The sequence below is a fragment of the Parus major genome, chromosome 10, assembly GCF_001522545.3.
Source record: "Parus major isolate Abel chromosome 10, Parus_major1.1, whole genome shotgun sequence".
In the NCBI taxonomy this organism is placed as follows: Eukaryota; Metazoa; Chordata; class Aves; order Passeriformes; family Paridae; genus Parus; species Parus major.
The window spans coordinates 19,721,527-19,737,822 of NC_031779.1; the positions used below are offsets into that span (position 1 = coordinate 19,721,527).

The 16,296-nt window shown below is 49.5% G+C and overlaps 2 protein-coding genes across 5 annotated transcripts in view; both read right to left on the bottom strand.

The window, feature by feature from the left end:
- The window catches only part of WDR76 (WD repeat domain 76), an 8,541-nt gene extending 7,075 nt beyond the window's left edge, over positions 1-1,466 (bottom strand). Inside the window, exons 1-2 of the mRNA XM_015638428.1 lie at positions 1,369-1,466; positions 13-930 (exon numbers count right to left, since the gene is read on the bottom strand). Coding sequence (XP_015493914.1) covers positions 13-930; positions 1,369-1,466 — 1,016 coding nt within the window. The remainder of the gene's footprint in view (positions 1-12; positions 931-1,368) is intronic.
- Positions 1,467-1,559: 93 nt separating this feature from the next.
- Positions 1,560-16,288, bottom strand: BLM (BLM RecQ like helicase). Of its 4 annotated transcripts, none has more exons than XM_015639428.2 (20): positions 16,002-16,285; positions 14,456-14,636; positions 13,938-14,050; positions 13,470-13,614; positions 11,979-12,661; positions 11,125-11,301; positions 10,651-10,769; positions 9,893-10,006; positions 8,975-9,073; positions 8,739-8,887; positions 8,339-8,445; positions 7,436-7,596; positions 6,845-7,040; positions 5,945-6,135; positions 4,919-5,066; positions 4,384-4,583; positions 3,489-3,681; positions 3,233-3,355; positions 2,701-2,899; positions 1,560-1,898 (listed from the first exon to the last, which is right to left on the bottom strand). In XM_015639428.2, exons 4-20 carry the CDS (start codon positions 13,562-13,564, stop codon positions 1,715-1,717), a joined length of 3,138 nt encoding a protein of 1,045 aa, XP_015494914.1. In that variant the 5' UTR covers positions 13,565-13,614; positions 13,938-14,050; positions 14,456-14,636; positions 16,002-16,285; the 3' UTR covers positions 1,560-1,714. The 4 variants fall into 4 exon arrangements, with proteins under 4 accessions (XP_015494914.1, XP_015494912.1, XP_015494915.1 ...); XM_015639426.2 differs by having other exon boundaries at positions 2,701-2,902; positions 16,002-16,284; XM_033516999.1 differs by lacking the exon at positions 1,560-1,898 and having other exon boundaries at positions 2,791-3,120; positions 16,002-16,288.
- Between the last annotated feature and the right edge of the window lie 8 nt (positions 16,289-16,296).

Genomic DNA, 16,296 nt, shown 5'->3' on the forward strand with positions numbered 1-16,296 from the left:
GGGGATTCCTGCGGGGGCGAAGGGGGCTCCGCGGGGCCCGATGTTTGGAACTGCTGCTGGGGCGAAGGGGGCTCGGCGGGGCCCGATGATGGGGATTCCTGCGGGGGCTCGGGGGGCTCGGCGGGGCCCGATGTTTGGGACTGCTGCGGGGGCGAAGGGGGCTCGGCGGGGCCCGATGATGGGGACTCCTGCAGGGATGAAGGAGGGTCCGCGGGGCTCGATGATGGGGACTTCTGCAGGGACGAAGGGGGCTCGGCGGGGCCCGACGGGAGCGACTCCTGCGAAGGTGAACGGGAGTCAGCGGGGACCCGCGGCGCGACCCCCGGCACCGCTGGGCCCTGAACGCCGCCCTCCCCGCTCCTCACCTCCCTCCGGTTTCTCTCCTCACAGCCCAGCTCCTCTCGGATCCCCTCTCCTGCCAGACCCCGGCTCTCCTCCCATCTCACTCCCCGTCTCCCCCGGCCCCTCTCCTCCCGGCCCCGGACCTGCGGCTGCTGCCCGCTGTGCGCTGACGGCTCCTCGGGCTCGGGCGGCCCGGGCTGGGACAGCGCCATGGCGCGCGCGGGGCGGAGCGGCGCTTCCCGCCCGCACAGGGGCGGCCCGGCCGGGACCGCCCTCAGCGCCGGCAGCGCGCCCAGAGCCTTCAGCGCCCTCAGCGCCGGCCGCGCCTTCGGCAGCCCCTCAGCGCCAGTAGCGCGCCCAGAGCCTTCAGCGCTCTCAGCGCCTTCAGCGCTCTCAGAGCCTTCCTTCAGCGCCCTCAGCCCCCTCAGCGCCCGCAGTGTCCCCAGCGCCCTCAGCCCCCTCAGTGTCCCCAGCGCCCTCAGCCCCCTCAGCGCCCGCAGTGTCCCCAGCGCCTTCAGCCCCCTCAGCGCCCGCAGTGTCCCCAGCGCCTTCAGCGCCCCGGCTCCCGCTGCCGCAGCGCCCGGAGAGCTGCGGGGTGCGAAATTCCTCCTTGAGGCGGCCAGGCCCTGGCACAGGGTGCCCAGAGCAGCTGGGGCTGCCCCTGGATCCCTGGAAGCGCCCAGGGCAGGCCGGACGGGGCTTGGAGCTGCCTGCGATGGTGGAAGGTGTCCCTGCCATGGCAGGGGTTGGGATGGGATCAGCTTTAAGGTCCCTCACAACCCCCAGCCGTGCGGACTCCTTGCCCCGGAGCAGCGGATGAAATCCTCCCTCGGCAAGCAGGGGAAGGGCCGGTCCCGGTGCTCCGGGCACGGCCGAGGGCAGCTGCCATGTGCCTCAGCACTGCCAAGCTCACGGCTTAGAAAGAAAAAAAACAGGAATTGAGGAAAAGCACAGCCAGGGCAGGGTTGGGCACTCCCAGTTCCAGGATGTGGGGAATCAAATGGGAAGGTTAAAAACATTCATTACCGTTTTTCCTTCCCAACCTGTCCTTTCCAGAACAGCCCAGCTCTGGAGCAGGAGCGAGCGAGGACAGAGGCAGCCTCAGCTTTGGGGACACGCAGCATTTGTGGTCCTGATCGTGTAAAGCAGCATCACAGGGAGGAGTGACACCAGCAGGGGAGAGTTTTTAGAACCACTCACAAGTAGAAAGGCCCAAATAAACTGACAAGTTAAAAAATATTTATTTAATGTGAGCTTTTGTACTCTACAAATACACAAGTCCCAGAAGGTTCAGCAGCAGCAAATGAAACAAAAAGTTTAATAAACAGTGATTCCATCTTGGGGAAATTCATCCAGTAATTGCGTTTCCCACTTATAATACGGAATACGAAGGCTGAAGGAAGCTCCTGGATTTGGGTTTGGGCAGTGCCATCATGGCCAGCTTCCCAGCAGCCCCCTGCGAGCCACCAACGCTGCAGGACACGGAGCTGGCACCAGAGGAAGCTGGAGCCTTCGAGCTTGGCAGCTTCTTGGTCCTTCTGTACCTGCTGTAGCCACTGAAAGAACCAGAGAGAAGGTGTGAGACACCTGTGCCACCTGCCCTGGCCCCTGCACCAGCCCCTGCTCACACAGGCACCACCGCTGCCCTTTCTAGACTACACACTCATTTTGGAGAATTATTATTATTTTTTTAATGCACATGGCTGCAAAATGACCTCTGAAATGCAAACAGTCCAGCTGCTGCTCTGGGATGTACCCAAGGGTGAGCAGCAACAGCAAGTGACACTGCAGCAGCTAATGACAACATTCCAGTAGATGGGAAAGTGCCAAGGGTGAGACAAAACCTGCTGGGCTGGGAAAACCATTTGCTACAAACAACAGGGAGCAGAATAATGAAAAATGGGGCAGGGAAGGGGAAAATCCTTGGGAAGGGGCAGATCTGCCCTAGAAGCTCAAGACCAACCAAGAGCAGATGCAGGTGTTGCCTTGCATGATACAATCAAAGGGAGAATCTTAATTAACAAGAGGCTGAAGTTCAAGTATTCCACCAAATGTTCCAAGTTTTAAGACCTCTTTCTGATTTCAAGCAAGGAACCTGGTCAGCCTGCTAATGCTGGCTTTGGCAGAACACTGAAATGTTCCCTGCTTAGCCTGTGGCAGTCAAATGTGAGGACAACCATTAAATATCCTTCCTCACCAGCTCTGTAAACCAAACTCGCAGAAAAGCACGGCAGAGCAGATCTGACCAGGCACTGGGTCATTTTAACACCATTACTTAAGCCCATACCCAAGGAACTGCAGCGGGATAAGGGGTTCTGGGGTCATCACAAGGCAGTGACAAGTGACCCAGGCACGTACCCTCTGGGGTGGAACTGCTGGCTGCCACCACCACTCGTCTTTTTCCTCTTGGAGTCCCTGGAGTTGGGCAGCCGCTTCCTTTTCCTCCTCTGGTTTGTGTTATTGCCGAAATAGCCGGAGGTTGTAGCTGCATCCTCTGCTTCTCCATCGCTCCCCAGCGAGCCAGCGCTCCCCGTGTCCGCTCCCGGGCAGGCAGCGTCTTCTGCCCACAGGCAGGGAGAGAAAACCACCTCAGTCAGGGTTATCACCCAGGCCAGTCACCACCACAACACACTGGTGGCACCAAAACATCTGTCCTGGCTGTTCCTCACCTCCTGTGCACTGCCCCATCCCCAGCCTGTCAGAGATACCCTGAATTAGGGAAGGTAAAAAAGCTTTGGGGTGTTCGGAGAGTGACCGCTCCCTTTTGGAATTGTTGGACTGTAAGAATTGGATATTTGTGATTAAATCATGGTAACTTTTGAATCAAACATCTGCTGGAGGAAGAGAGAAAGGCCCTGAACAGGAAGTACAGGTGAGGTACAAAGCACACCTTGGATGGAGTATTCTGAGTACTTATCCATCACTTTAATTATTTCTGCACCGTATTTCTCCAGTTTGTCTTCTGTGACACCATCAATCTGCAGCAACACCTCCATGTCTGAGGACAAGGTTTCTGCAACACAACAAAGTACCCCTCAGACATGTCAAACAAGTAACTTTTCATACAGATATCCTGAAGGAAATTAATTCCTTTCCATGCCCCTCTATGCAGAAGCCCCAAAGGACTCTGAGAAACCTGATCTTACCTGCTATTTTCTTTAGGGTGGAAGTACTGAAAATATTGAAGTAATGCACATCAAAGACTTTGCCCAGGGTTTTGCAGGTGTCTGTAAGTTCACTGAGGCACTGCTTAACAACCTCTTCCCGCTGGGACATCTTTCCCATGGAAGCCCTTTGCCTTCTGATGGCACTGGCACTCTCTGTCTCGTGGAACTCCACCTGTTAAAACGAGCCATCCATAACTCCTGCCAGATCACCCTGACTGACAGCACAGGAACACAGCACAGGAAACACAGAGTATCCTTTGAAGGACCAAAAAAAGATGTTTACCCAGTACTCATTTTTAAAATCATTTTTTACAGGCTACTCAACCACACCCAGATTTCTTCTCAAAGAGCTGGCAGAGTTTTGAGAGAAGGAAAACCTCCCAAGAGCCAGTTCCCAGCAGAGGTCACTGGGGCCATGCTGAGGGCTCTGTCCTGCTCCAAACACAGCACTAATGCAGAGGAGAATTGTCCCAAGAGACCTGGACCTTTCATGGAGTGCCTATTCCATCAGATCCTACCAATGACTAAGTAAAAACAGAGTAGAAAATGAAGAAGACAGTGCTGGCCTTTCTTCTTTCTCTTCTTAGCCATCTTTCTGTGGGGGTCAGAACTTTCCTCCACTGTCCAGCAGGGAGATGGGTGGGGAAGAAGATTTAAACCTCTCCAAGCCTCTCAAACTCACTTTTTGCCCCTCAGCATTGTTACTGGAATACTGGGCTAGGAACCACAGGTGTTGGATTCTGTTCCTTGCACCTAGCAGACATTAGTTGGGCTGGAGGCAAACTGTGTTTAAGCTACCCGAGGGGATATGCTGAAGGAAAACTGCAGCACCTTCCTTAAAACAATGCCTTCAAGAAACGAAAGAGTTCCACACCTGGAGTGACCCATCCAGCACAGCCTGAGCTCTCTCTCCCAGAATGACATATGCCACTGCCTGGTCATTAGCTGTGATGTACAAATCCTCATCCAGGATCTTGTCCAGGACCAGTTTTCTAAACAGCCTTTCAGCATTGTGCCTGGAATAGGCAGCCCCCTTCCCAAATATTCCAGACTGAATCTTGGCACTCGTTGAACCTGTGCAACACAAAGCATAGGATGAGCCTGTGCTCACAAATCCCATGTACACATCCATTTACAGATCTGTGGGAGATTCCCAAGGCACTGTATTCACATTCAAAAATGCCTTTAAACACTGGAAAACCAACATTATCACTATAGCAACCCAAAATGGATTAAATCTTCAGTTTCATTTCTTTTGGATCACTTACCACCAAGAGATTCTTGGGTAAGATTAACTTTGCAAAATACATGTATTTTTAAATGCCTGCTGGCATTGCACAACCCTCTTGATTCCTGGTCAGGGATTTGTGCAGCAGGTTATTCAGAAGTCTCTGGGAGAACAGACTCACCTAAGAAAATGTCCACCATCATGTTGAGGGTGTACCTGCCAGAGCCTGTGTTCCTCCTGCCGTTCACCTGCCCCGCTTGCCTGCAGTGCTCGCGTACGAAGCGCACGATGCTCTTCACATCCTCCGTCACATTCCTTGATTTATAATCCTGTTAAATCACACCTGCTTAGGACATGCCATTACTGCCCCAGTTCAAGTTGTTACTGACAACCTCAGTTTTCATTACTGAGCTGTTCTCAGCTGTGAATTGAGTTTGTTCAAACAAAGCAACCGTGGTTTCCTAGTTAGTAACCTACAGCGATGCAGTCACAGGGATTCTGGATGTGATAATACAGAACCAGTCCAACTGACTGTACATCATCTCCCTGGGGTCATCTGTGTAGAGAGAGGAGCAAGACTGCTGGCTAAATACTGGGAATCAAGGTAAATAATTGGGAAAGCATTCTTGTAATTATCCTGCTGTTCTCTAAGAACTTACACTTCCAAAAGGCATTCAAATGAGACTGAATATGAATTATCCTGGTCAAACTTGGTTCCAATCACAGCTATATAAGGGAATGCTTCAAACACAGAGCTGAGAAACAATATCCACAGGTAAAAAACTGACCAGGATCCCTTCCCTGTCAGCCTCCACAGCTGCCTTCCCTTCTGCTCCTGGCTCCTGCCACTAAGTTTGCATAACCCGAAATGTTTGGACCACCTTCAGCAGTGCACACCTCACGTGGCCCCGACGCTGCCCTGGCTGCACAAAGCTGCCCTGGAAACACCAGGGCAGGAGCTGAAGGGATTTCCCCATAGTCAAACAGTGGATCTGACCTAAGTTCCTGCCACCTACAAGGAACATCTTTATACCTCTGACAGGAACAGGAGCATCACAAGTCCATGGTTAAACCCTGAAAATACCTGGAAGCATCATAAAAACACAGAACTTTTATTCCTTTCCTCCATTTGCCTTCCCAAAGGTCATGTAACCACTTTTGCTAAATACAAATTAACACCACTACAAATAAAACCTGTGGGGTTTACCTTCTTCCTACTGCAGTTGTCACAAACGACTTCTGGGTGATCTTTGCAGAAGGTGGGGTTGAAGTTGGTTTCCCCAAAGTAGGCGAGCAGCTGGACACGGCGGCACTCGACCACGTTCTCACAGTAGTGCACCATGCTGTACAGGTTGTTGAAGTGGGTCTGCCTCGTGTGGCTGTTCCCATCCTTCTCCACTAAAACAGAGCAAATTCCATGGTGTTTGTTAGAGCTGCAGCTCCTCTGCGTTTTCATGGACTGGGAAAAAAATTGGCTTTGCTTAAAAAACCCGCAATATTGGCTTTGCTTAAGGAAAGATGAGTGGCTTAGTACAGAACAGGTGTAGGACATATTTTATCTCTGAAGTTTTAGGGAATTGGAAAAGGGAAGTAAGCCTAGAATGACAAAAGGCAAGAGAAGGGTATGCGTGACAGGATGAGAGGAAGGGGCCTCAAGCTGTGTCAGGAGAGGTGTGGATTAGATATCAAAAGTTTCTTCACAGAAAGGGTAGCAAAGCCCTGGCACAGGATGCCCTGAATGGAGTCACTGTCCTTGGAAGTGATCAAAAAATATGTGGGTATGGCACTTGAGGACCTGTTTTAGTGGTGAACAGGGGGTGGAGCTGGTCTGACAGCTGGATTTGATGATCTGAAAGGTTTGCCCAACCTTAACAATTCCATGACTCTCTGAAGCAAAGTGGTTTTGACTAAAATTAAGTAAAAGCAACAGAAGTCCTGCTGCTGCCACCTGAATGAAAACCATCCAGGTAAGGATTCCCAGTTCTCCCCTCCCTGCAACACTGAACTATCCGTGGCACTTGTACAAGAGAAGTGGCACAGGCTAAATGAGAGCAGCAACAATGTGACTGCTGTAACGTCATCCCCAAGTTCCCAGAGCAGAACTCACTCAGGATGAGCCTTCTCAGCCTGGTCACATCGCTGTAGCTGTAGAAGAGCAGGCAGTGGGACATCTCTCCATCCCTCCCAGCCCTGCCAGACTCCTGGTAGTAACCTTCAATGGATTTGGGAAGGGACGCGTGGATAACGTAGCGCACGTCGGGCTTGTCAATGCCCATTCCGAAGGCAATTGTTGCACAGATCACCTGGGAAGGAGATTATCACTTATTACCCACAATTGCAGCTGGAACTGTGCAGAACAAGTACAAAACACCAACAACCCCATCTCCTGTCAGAGGGGCTGCTCCAGACACAGGAAAATCCCCAAATCCTGGTCTGTGCACCACAGCAGCGTGCCAGGAGCTGTTTCTGAAGCCCTGCACTGCTCACATCCTCCCTGCTGGGGTAGCACACCTCACTATTCACCATTAACCTTTTATTCACACAATTCCAGGGAAAGGTGGCTGCTGTGCCCCAGCAGATCTCTTGGGATCAGTTATTTAATACTGCAGACATCTGCTGATAACACTGCACAACTTCCCTATTATTTCCCAGGCCAAGAGGGATGTAAGTGCCCAGATTTTCTTCCCTGCTCCTTCACCTGGCATCCCTCCTGATTAACCCACTTCTGCTGCACAAGGTCCCTGCTGGAATCGGTGAGGCCAGCGTGGTAGGCCAGGGCAGCCAGCCCCTCCTTCTGCAGGATGGCTGCTGTGGTGTCACACTCGTGCCGGGAAAGGCAATAGATTATCCCAGAGTCATCTGCAAATAGATGGCAGAAGAAATTTCAGCTACAATACAGTTTTATTTCCTTTCCCTGCTCAACCTGCCAAGCAGATACCGACCTCTCTCCATTGGAATAAAGATAAGAGTAAAGATATAACTGCTTCACTATAGAACTTATTTTATTAATATCAGATAGTCTTGACAGTTTTTCCTACAGTCTTTTTGGGCTTTTGGTGAGGTGGAATAAAGAAATGTTTTCCTCATCAGTGCTGTGCAATCTCAGGATTTAGAATACCTGAACAAAACCTATATAATTCACGAGTTAGAGCAGTTCAGTAAATGCTCTCTGAGGGTACAACATGGGAGAAGCTCTGAGGGAGCTTGGTGTAATCCAGCTCCAGCTGCAGGACTCCAAAGTGAGCCTAGGAAGATGGAAATCTCTGAAGATAGCTTCAAGGGGAACTACAGATAAGCAGACCAACACAATTAAACAATTAAGATATTGAGTGACCTTTAAGCTCTGAAAACATGATCCTAAAAGTTCTGGCAGGCTGCAGAAAGGTTATTCAAGAGCATCACCATAATTTACTTTTCCATCTTAACTTAAATTCTCAACTTTAGAATGCACATAAATCTGATTCCCATTTTCAATAACATCACTTTACCTCCACCTTGCTTTTCTGGTAAACATATAATTATTACAGCATTATAAAAGCTTTTACTGCCTTGAGAGCTGGTTCATGAAAAGGCCTGTGGCACCATGCTGCTCAGTACTCACTGGGGTGATATTTTTTAATCCACTCCAAGCAATCCATCGCCACCTTCTTTGGCTTCTTGGGCAGCACATCATATTTCAAGTTATGCCTGTTGAAGCTCATTGTAAACCTGCAATGTCACAGTTCATGGTGCTCGTCAGCCTCATGGGTATAGTTGTGTTAAACAGCTTCCTTCATCATGCAAGGAAGGGCTTGGCAAGTTTTTTGGTTCTTATGTTAGTATTTTTTATCTACCTCCTATTAAATTCTATGCATGCATTTAATTTAATTTCATTTCATCAGATACAGCTACACAAGGATTTCAGATGGGCCTGTGATGCTTTTTTTACTTCACTAAAAATCTTCCACTCAGAATCTCTGTGGCACAAGCAAACGGTGTCAGAAACCCGCTGAGCAACTCACACTTGTGGTTTCAGCATCTCCAGCTGGTTGAGGATGTCCTTCTGCACGCGGGGGTTGGCCGTGGCCGTGAGGGCCATCATGGGCACGGCGTGGAACTTCCTGCGGAGCATGTTCAGCCGCTTGTAGTCTTGTCTGAAGTCATGGCCCCACTGGGTGGGAAACAAAATGTAAGTGCAAAGGAGTAAAATGCTCCAGCTGAGTCTTTTGGCACTCCTAGAAACAAGCAGAGGTTTTACCTGGCTGACGCAGTGGGCCTCGTCAATGACAAAGCGTGCCAAGAGCTTCCTGTCGTAGAGGTTCTCCAGGGCGGACATCAGGCGGCTGCTGGCACACACCTGGGACACACACCCGTGGCAATGGAAAGAAAAACACCTGGCCTGAAAGTGTCAGCTTTTTCCTCTTGAAAAAGCTCTTTGTGAGCCTACAGGAACAGCTGTCCTACGCTGCAGGATCACCCTGCACTCAGCAAGTGACTCCTCGAGGCACAGAGACGATGCCGGTCAAGCACGTTCTAACCAAGCAGCTGCTGTGGGGTTCCCACAGGCTCTGGGATTGCCTATCCCAAGGCCCCTCATTCCAGGGAAACTCCAGTAAATTTAAATGACTGATGTCAGGAAACACAGGGAAAATTAATGCTGAAGAGAGAAACACAATCAGCACACCAACCAGCCCCCTCTTACAAAGCTCTTGTGCAATAACGTATCTTTAAGGCAGCATATAATGCAGCCCAAGGCAAACTCTGACAATCCCCTATCACCCTGACAAATGCTGTGTTTTTCCTCTATCACCCTACTCAGAGCAGTCTGGATTTAGTAGCTACTAAATCAAGACAGATTGAAAGAGGAGGGCATGGGAGCTTGTTTTAGGAATTTACATTTTATAGACATATTATAGACATAATTAATGACATCAAGTGCCATTATAGACATATTCAGTTCTTATTCTTGGCTAATTACTGATAGAAATTAGTTGCATCCATATAGATTGTTAATCAGTTATCTAAAACCTAGCATTTTTTCCCCAGAAGGAAAATAACTCTTTATTATTTACATTTATTTATATAATAATGTATTTATTATGCAGTTATTTAGCACCTCACAGCAATGCCCCCCTGTTGGCCCTGATGGTGTCACAGCTGAAGATGAAGCACAGACCTTCTCAGGGGTGACATACAGCAGCTTTATGACAGGGTCCTTCTTTGACAGCTGCATGTAGATTTTTGAGGCATCAGCATCTGTTCTGTCACCAGTCAGGTACGTTGCAGCAATCTGTATTAAAAAAATAAATTAAATATATATATATCTTGAGTTTTATTACATGCAAAACAGGAGAACCTCCAAATGTAGCCTCTCATCAGAGATCAGTTCCTAAGCAGTCAGCCTCGGGAACACACGTTTGGGTACACACATCTGAGCACCCTGTGCTAGGGGAAGGTGTCCCTGCCCGTGGTGAGGGCTGAAACAAGATGAACTTTAGGATCCCTTCCAACCCAAAGCATTTCAGGATCCTGTGCGCTCCTGCACCCTCACTTCTGCTCTATCATGTTTCCAAAGGAATTCAGCACCTCCAGAAGCCCCCTCACTCAGGAACTCCGAGGGCTCATTCCTGCTGCAGTCAGGATGCTCCTGTGTAGGTGAGTGATTTCAATCCCCTGGATCTCAGAACCAGCAGCTGCTCTGAAAAACCCAGCTCTAACCCACCACAAGGAGCAGCAATAAATCCAGCGGTCACACTGCCAAGATATTCCAGTTCATCCAATTTAGCTCTTCCCAGGCAACTTCCTGTGCCATTCACAGTGTCCAGCTAATCAATTTATGCAGCTTGTATTTGGGAGACACAAGATTTGCTGTAAAAATTCAGATTTCTAATCCAGTTACCTGCAGTTTCACTCAATAAAGCTGCTGGAACTTACATCTAAAGTCTTCAGCTTCTGAACCTGATCGATGATGAGCGACCGCAGCGGAGAAATAACGACAGTGACCCCGGCAGACACACAGGCTGGTAACTGGTAGCACAAGCTCTTCCCACCTCCTGTGGGGAGGGAATAACATCAATATCCAATAACAAAGCAAGTGTTGGATGTTAAGAGGAAAGGGATGGAGATTTATTTCTTATTTCCCATTTTATAGCAGTTTTGGAAACAATATATTTTTACCGATGCCTGCCACAAAGTGACACCTGTAGGATAAGGAAGAGTTACTTGTGTGAATTACTAAGGATGCAGAAATTCAATCCCCTCACTCAAAATAGCCCAGTGCAACAAAATTCCTGAAATCCTGCAGTCACAGAATTCCAGCAGCACAAAGGCACGGGGGAAGAGCAAAGCTTATCCCAAAGCTTGCAGGAGGAGCTGCAGGTGTGTACCCTGTGCTGTGGGGGCACGTACCTGTGGGCATGAGGATGAAACAATCCTCCCCCAGCAGAGCAGCATTGATGGCCTCCAGCTGGTTTGTCCTGAAACAGTGCAGTCCAAACTTCTTGTGGAATATATTCATCATTTCTGCAGAATGGGGAAATTTCATACCCCTGAAACGCTCCAGGGCGGGGTCATGAACCACTGGATCTGGGAGACAAAAGAAAGTGATTAAAGTTATGGTATCACCTTACAGGAGTTCTGTACCCCCTGGCAGGGTGGGCAGCCCTGGCACAGTGCCCAGAGCAGCTGGGGCTGTCCCTGGAGCCCTGGCAGTGCCCAAGGCCAGGCTGGACACTGGGGCTGGGACACCCTGGGACAGTGGGAGGTGTCCCTGCCATGGCTGGGGTGGCACTAGAGGGGCTCTAAGGTCCCTTCCACCCCAAACCATTCTGTGACTCTGATTCTCACCTCCCCTATTGCCAGCCTACATTATCCTGAAATTACACTGACCAACCCTGGGCCCCATGGGGACTGGGTTTGCTTCCACAAACCCATTTTGGAACATTATGCAGCAAAAACCATTGTACAGCTTTGAATCATAAACTGCAGAATCATTTAACTAAAACACAGGAACACCTTCATTCCCAATTTTAGCAGCTTCACCTTCCAGCAGCCTGAAACCTGCACAGGAAGGGAATATTCAAGTTTGGCATCATTTGGAGGGAAAAAACCCCAAGATGACTTTGTAAGAAAGGAACAAAAAGAAACTTCCACAGGAACAAAAGGCATGAATGTGATCTCTAGTACTTGGTCTTAGATTTAAAAAGCAATAAATAAGAATTTAAAAATGGAAAAACCCAATAATCCTCAGGAGTATAATTCACCTGGATGGCTCTTTGTTGCCATCAGGAGGCCTGGCTTTGGAGCAGCAGGACTGGATCCCACATCTGAGCCTCTGGCTCTGGACATAATCTTGGACAAGAGGGATTTGGGAGGTGGCCCCTCCCGGCCAGGCTGGCACCGTGGTGGGGACAGAGCCTGCGGTGCCGGCTCGGCCACCGAGCTCTCCCAGTCCTCATCCAAGTCATCGATGTCAAAGTGATCCAGGTCCAAGTGGAGATCATTTGTAGCCAAGCTGCTCCCTGCAGGGCTGGCTGGGGCAGCTGTGCTCGGAGCCCTCAGGGCTGTGCTGCTCAGGGGCCGGCTCCCATTCCCTGATCCCGGGATGCTGTCACAGGACTGCAGGCTGAGCCTGAGGGAGGATCCCCCCCAGCCGCTTCCCCTGGGGCACGCCACACCCTCAGCACTCTGCTCTGAAGCACCAGAGGTGTCCGAGGTTGGATTTGTTTTGGCAGAAAAGGTGCTGGAATGAACAGAAAGCACCGATGGCAGGTTTGTGGGTTTGGGGGAGTTTCTGTCAGAACTGAAGCTCCAGTTTGGACCAGAACCTGGACCAGAACCAGGACACACACGAGGGCTCTGTTCCATGGGAGACTTCCAGCTCCTAGCAAAAGTGGTCTTTATGCCATTTTGCTTCAAACTGACAGAATTAGCCAGCAATTTTCTCCTGAAAGAGATGACAAGGGAAGGAAGAAGGAAAAAAAAAAATATATTTAGTCTCAAGCAATGATTTACCATGTTCTACAACATTCATTGAACAGTTTTGCCTCACTGCCATTAAACATATTAACATATGGTGGTTCCATGGTGTTCTGAGTCACCATGTTTGAAAATGATTTCAAACAAATCCAGGGAAAAGAGAATACCACCAGAAGGAACTAAGGACAAAACTGTAACATCACCTCTACAGACGTAAAATAAATAATTCCTAAAAGCAAGGAACAGATCCAGGCAAGGTAGAATACAAAAAATAAATCCTTAGACTCAAAACCTGAAGTCACAAGCATGCCTGAACCAAATCATGTTTTTTTAGGTACTTTCTAAAGACTATGTCTGACTACAGCAATGAGAAATAAAGTAAGTCATTGTAGCAAGAACATTTACAGAAGCACATAGACCCAGTCCAGGGAAAATCTAACCAAAATCCCAAATCCCAGTACTTTGTCCATGCACTGCACCATCAGACAAAGCAACAGGTTGTGGCAGCAATAATTCCACTGGGAGATGACAAGTTGAGGGATGTTAGGAGAAATCACCACCCCTGCAGTCAGCGAGAGGGGAATGAATGCCTGTGGCACTGATCCTCCCCCCTGGCAGCACACAGGGACTGTGAACACTCACAGCAGTCTGGGCTCTTCTGTTCCCTCCCTCAGCCAGTATTTCCAGCCTCTTAAAGCCCCTCCTGCCTGCTTCTCCAGTGTGCTGGGGACACCTGCAGGCAGCTCCCGGCTCCAGACAGAGCTGCTCCAGCCTACCTGAGGTCCCTGTGCTGCAGCAGGGCCCTGGCACAGCCCAGGGCCTGCAGCTCCTGCAGGGGGATGGCATCCACCAGCTCACAGATGGCCTCCATCACTCGGTACAGCTGCGGCGCCACGGGCACGGCCTCACCTGGCACGGGCACTGCAGCACAACAGGTGTCAGGAGAACAGCACTCTCCCAGAGGACACTGCACTGCACTCAGTCAGCCTAAACAATTGACTTCAAATAGATTTTTAGTCCATTTGCATAAATAAACTGTTTCTGTGTGCAGAAACTCAATCAATCTACGTATTTTTGCCCTTGTCTTTCATTATCTGTCTATAATCCAACTATTTATGTCAACTCTCCATCTACAGATGTAATTCTCCATCTGTTAGTTAAAGTTCTTGGATTACACAGGATAATTAATAGTTGCAAACTATCCCCAAAAGCAGAGGTATGAAATTCCAAAGCACTTTGTGTACCTGAGTCCCCTGCACTGGGATCACCTCCAGGATGTGTTGTGGGAACCTTCTCCTGCCCGGCCTCGGAGCTGCCAGCTGTGCATCTTCCACCAGTGGGGGAGTCTCTGAAAATACTGTAACACCAAAAGGAAAGGCCATTAAAATACAGACATCTGTAAACTGAGGCATTTCCACAGAACAGAAGCAGGATTTGAGGTGTGTGGAAGAGAGAAATTCCTGAAGGCCCAGGTGGAACCCAAGAGCTGAGCAGTCACTCATCCTGTGCACCAACCTGGGGAACCTTGCCCCAGCAATTTTCTCCCATCCCACTACAAAAATAACTCTGCTTTTTTACTGAAGTGAAAGCCACCCAAAACATCAGCCATACAAACAGTATTTGATAAAGCATTAAGTGCAGCTGCCAAGCAGCAAAGAGACACAAGCTGAGCCTGTACCTCTCTCACAAGCAGGAGTTTTGGGTTGGTTTTGGTACTTTTCTAACCAGGCAGCAGACAGTGCCAGCAGTGAACTCTGATTACCTGGCACTTTGCACAGAGGGGGAGAAGGGAGGCAGCTCCTCCTCAGGGGAGGGAGGGATGATGTCCAGGTCATCCTCCTCGAGCTCAGCACCTGCCAATGGCCAGGTGGCCTCATCCACTTCTGGGGGGCTGCTGCCAGGCCCCTCTTGCTCCTGGCCCTGACCCCCTTCAGCACCAACAGCTGCAAGAGAAGTGCATTGATATTGCTGGGTAACACTGCACACTCAGCCTGCCACAAACACAGGGGAAAATTAGCAGCCAGATTCCAAAACACTCACTTGACACAGTTTCTGGCTTTTAAAGAATAAAACTTACTGTTCCCCTTTCTCCCCTCATTAAAATAGACAGACAAGTCCCCACAAACCCTCATCTAAGTGGAAAAGCTAAAGCTACAGTCACTGTCCCTGGCAGAAGTGAAACACTGAAGAGGTCTGTTTTCCTGCAATAGTTTTCCATAAAGAGTATCTATATAAACACCTATTTCTACAAAAAGCTCCTATTATATTAAATCCTAACTTCAAGAGTGCAGACTCATCAGCTGGCACAGTCCCTGTACTGGAAGTGGAAGGTAAATCTACATGTATTGTGTCTTAAAAGACAAATCCTACAAGGAAAGGTCACTATCATTAATTTATTAAAATTAATATCAAAGAGAAAAGACAACAAAATATAAAGAACAGAAATACAGTTCCCAAAGCTTTTCTCCATTCAGTGCAAGGACAGCATCCCAGAACACTCTTAGATGTTACTGACTTGCATAAACATGTTAATTTCCCAAAAGTTTCAAAACACAGCAGGTAAGGAATCTAAGAGAGGAGTTCTGTGGGGAAGAGCTGCTAAAGCAATGGCAGGCAGGAATTTTGTGATCATAATTGAGGGTTGGAGTTCTTTTGCAGATTTATGTTTGTGTTATAAATGGGGAGAGATCACTTCTTCTAGTTTAATATTTCATTTAGGTATAAAAATATTTTATGTCTCTCCTGCATGAATTTTCTAAGCACTTTTCCCTCTGCAACATCCCTATTGATTATTGATCATTTCTGGAATACAACGTGAGAAGTCTCGTACCTGCAGTAGAGGAGCAGCTGCTCCTCCTGCAGCAGCAGAACACAGCCCTGCAAACAGGGAACGGATTCCAGAATGGAACCCAGGCCCCCAAATGAAATCGAGGCTGCTTATCAGCAGTTCCTTGTGATTCCTGAGCAGCCAAGCCTAACCCTAACCCTAACCCTAACCCTAACCCTAACCTTAACCCTAACCCTAACCCTAACCTTAACCCTAACCCTAACCTTAACCCTAACCCTAAACTTAACCTTAACCTTAACCTTAACCCTAACCCTAACCCTAACCCTAACCCTAACCTTAACCCTAACCCTAACCCTAACCTTAACCCTAACCCTAACCTTAACCCTAACCCTAACCTTAACCTTAACCTTAACCTTAACCCTAACCCTAACCCAGCAGCTCCCTGTGATTAATGAGCAGCCAAGCCTAATCCTACCCCTACCCCTACCCCAGCCCCAACCCCAGCCCCGGTCCCCGTTACCCGTGCGATCTGGGTCCCGCAGCCCGCAGCCCAGCGCCGCGGCCGAGCCGCCGCTGCCCGGGCCCGGCTCCTCCCGGCGGATCCCGGATCGCTGCGAGCAGGGCCCCGGCTCGGCCTCCGGAGAACCGGGCGGGCCCGGCCGGGGGCTCGGCCGCGGGGGCTCCTTGCGGGGGGCTCGCAGCCCCTTGGGGGACACGAGGGGAGGCCGAGAGAACTTCTTCTCGATTCCCGACAGGTCAAAGTCGTCGATATCGTCCCACTCATCTTCGATGATGATAACGGGCCCGGCGGCGGC